General features: G+C 36.4%; 1 protein-coding gene across 1 annotated transcript in view; it reads left to right on the forward strand.

Moving 5' to 3' along the window:
• hsf4 (heat shock transcription factor 4) overlaps positions 1 to 2,347 on the forward strand; it is a gene marked incomplete at its 5' end in the record, with an annotated part of 17,499 nt that extends 15,152 nt beyond the window's left edge. The window contains 1 exon segment of the mRNA XM_014028477.1: positions 2,252 to 2,347. Within this exon segment, the coding sequence (XP_013883931.1) occupies positions 2,252 to 2,311 (60 nt within the window).
• Positions 2,348 to 2,823: the final 476 nt, after the last annotated feature.

The following is a 2,823-nucleotide window of genomic DNA, read 5'->3' on the forward strand; positions in this document are numbered from 1 at the left end:
ATCAGATATTGTCCAAGATTAACCTTCAGGGTGGATATAGCTCGCTAGCAGCCTCGCACCGAAATTTAAATTTACAAAAACTGAACAGCCTACAGTATTTTTACGTACCCTTTTCTGTCTCAAGACCAGAGTTATAAAGTAACTAAGTACAAATACTTTTTTACTGTACTTAAGTAGAAATTTTCAGCCTACTTTTTACTTCTACTCCTTACATTTTTACACAATTATCTGTACTTTCTACTCATTGCATTTTTTTAAAGTAAGAAGTAGAAAGTCGTTTCTCCTATTTCATTTCAGCTTGTTGTTGTAAAAAAAATACTAGCCTGAAAAATCGTGGCTCCTGGATAGAGTTAATTTCATTGTATAAGTATAAATAATGATACTGTATTTAGTTTGTATACAATTAATCAAAGTTTCACTCCTAGAAAAAATATTTTTTGAAGAGGTCACCTCCCAATAAATGTATTTTGGAAAACATAACCGCTCATTTTTTCTCAATACTTTTACTTTTACTACTTAAGTACATTTTATGTCAGAAATTTACTTTTGTTACTTAAGTACAAAATAAATCAGGTACTTTAAAACGCTCAAGAAATATTCTTAGAGGAGACTTGAACTTTTACCAAAGTATTTTTATGATAAGATACTTGTACTTTTACTCGAGTATCACTTTCAGGTACTTTATACAACACTGCTCATGATCATAGTCTTGGATTTGGAGGCACTGATCCTCATCCCATCTGGGAACCGCTCCAGTGAGAGCTGGAGATCAGGATCTGATGAACAGGACCACATCATCTGTAAAAAGCAGAGCTGTGGTCCTGAAGTAAACATGGATCCCCTGAACACCTTCAGCGAGGAGCTGAAGTTAGCTGTCACAGATAAAACAGCCGAATATTTACACGAGGTGTAAACAGTTACAGTAAAACTGAGTCAAACTGAGACGAGCTCTGACTAATCTTAGTTATAAAACACTTTTATTATGAAACAAACGTTTCTTCAGCCTCATAATGAAGAGAAACTGGATGCTTCAGAGCAAGAGGAGAGCAAACTGGATTTAAAGGAAAGTAACAGTTTCACAGAGGAGAGTAAAGATTATAGCTGCGGTGTGATATTTAGTGTTTTTATAAGAAAGACAGTTTCCTGCAGAGGCTGCAGCTGAACATCAAAAGCTCTTAAACATCTCTGAACCCAGATCTGTGGCACTCTCAGAGAAAAGGAGCTGATTTCTCCCTCGTCTCTGTTTGTTTGTGTCGGTGATCAGAGCACTGAAGGGTTTCTGCTCTGTCCTTCCTGTTTCGCCTCATGTTTGCTTGAAACATTCGGCTGTGAGACGACCTGAACGACTCAGCAGGTGAAGTCTGATGGTGACAAAACCAAATAAAAAAAACACTGGTTTTCAGCAGGGCTGTGTATTGGCAAGAATTTGGCGATACGATACATATCATGACAGAGGGGTCACGATACGATATATCGCGTTATATTGCGATACTATAAGCAAGGTGATATATTGCGATTTTTTTTGTCCAAAAATCCTATTAAATAAAAACCTCTTACTGGGGAAAAAAATGAAAAACCAAAATTTACTTACAATGCTAATGCTACCACAATAGCCTCTACCTCAAGATGTAGAGGAGCCAAATGTCTGGCTCACTGCTGCCAACTAGTGGTCAGAGGCTGAACTACAACATAAAAATGAGCGGCTGGCAGGAAAGTTGACGTTTTAAACCTTAATTAAAAAACGATACAGGACTTTAGAATATCGATACAGTATCGGGAAATGAAATATCGCGATATTTCAGTGTATCGATATTTTCTTACACCCCTAGTTTTCAGTGCCACGCCCATCTGCACCTGTACCCTGTTCCATCAGTCACAGCTGCAGACACTCACCTCATCGGCCCCTGTCTTTATGGTCCTTCAGTTTAACCTCAGCTGTTGTTTGAGCTTTGTGCCATGGCTGCTTGGTCCAGTTTTATTAAGACCTGTAAGTTTTATTTTAGTTTCTAACAGCTTTTGTTGACTTTCTTTGAAATAAACTGAATTTGATTTGAGTTTCTCGTGCACGCTGTGTTCTTCCATTCAGACCCTACAAACGACAAACATTTTAGTTTTGTGAGACACAAACATCTAAAACTTCTACCGTGTCCTGTTTGAAGTCTGTCTCTTTTCATCACATTAGTTTGTAATATTAGATAATTCTGTTTGGAGCATCTGAGTTCAAGTAAAGTAATAAATATATTTTTTACAGTATATGTTCCAGAACCAGGAAGCAGAAGCGTTTCCTGCTGAAAGCTGTGAGGAACAGTGACTCGGAGTCATGGATCGTCCCTGTTCCAAGTGAAAGGTAAGAGTTTTAACACATAAAACCAAAGGCAGTGTGCCAGGACCAGGACTGGATGTTTATTTTATTACACGATTAAATTTCAATCAAATGACTAAAATCTGAGTCTAAACAACTACAAGAGTGTAACAACAGAACAACAGAAATCACATCATCATCGGCGTAAAGCTTGAAATCAGACTTTGTGCAGCTTGATTTGTACAAAACATTTCATCAACAGAGCAGAACCTGCAGGTACCGTTTGTACAGTTACACAGTCAAAAACTAACGGCAGTACTTTGCTTTATTTAACCTTTCAAAATAAAAGAAATAAGGGTTATTTTTCAAGTCATATTTTAATCTTTTGTAAATGTCATAGTTCAAAACTAAAGATTAAAATTGGAGCTAAAAATTGAGTTTACAAACTCAATATTTACTTCCAAACTAAACATTTAATTTCCAAACTAAATATTTAATTGTCAAACTAAATATTTAGTTTG

Source organism: Austrofundulus limnaeus, unplaced genomic scaffold (assembly GCF_001266775.1).
Source record: "Austrofundulus limnaeus strain Quisiro unplaced genomic scaffold, Austrofundulus_limnaeus-1.0 Scaffold767, whole genome shotgun sequence".
Lineage (NCBI taxonomy): Eukaryota > Metazoa > Chordata > Actinopteri > Cyprinodontiformes > Rivulidae > Austrofundulus > Austrofundulus limnaeus.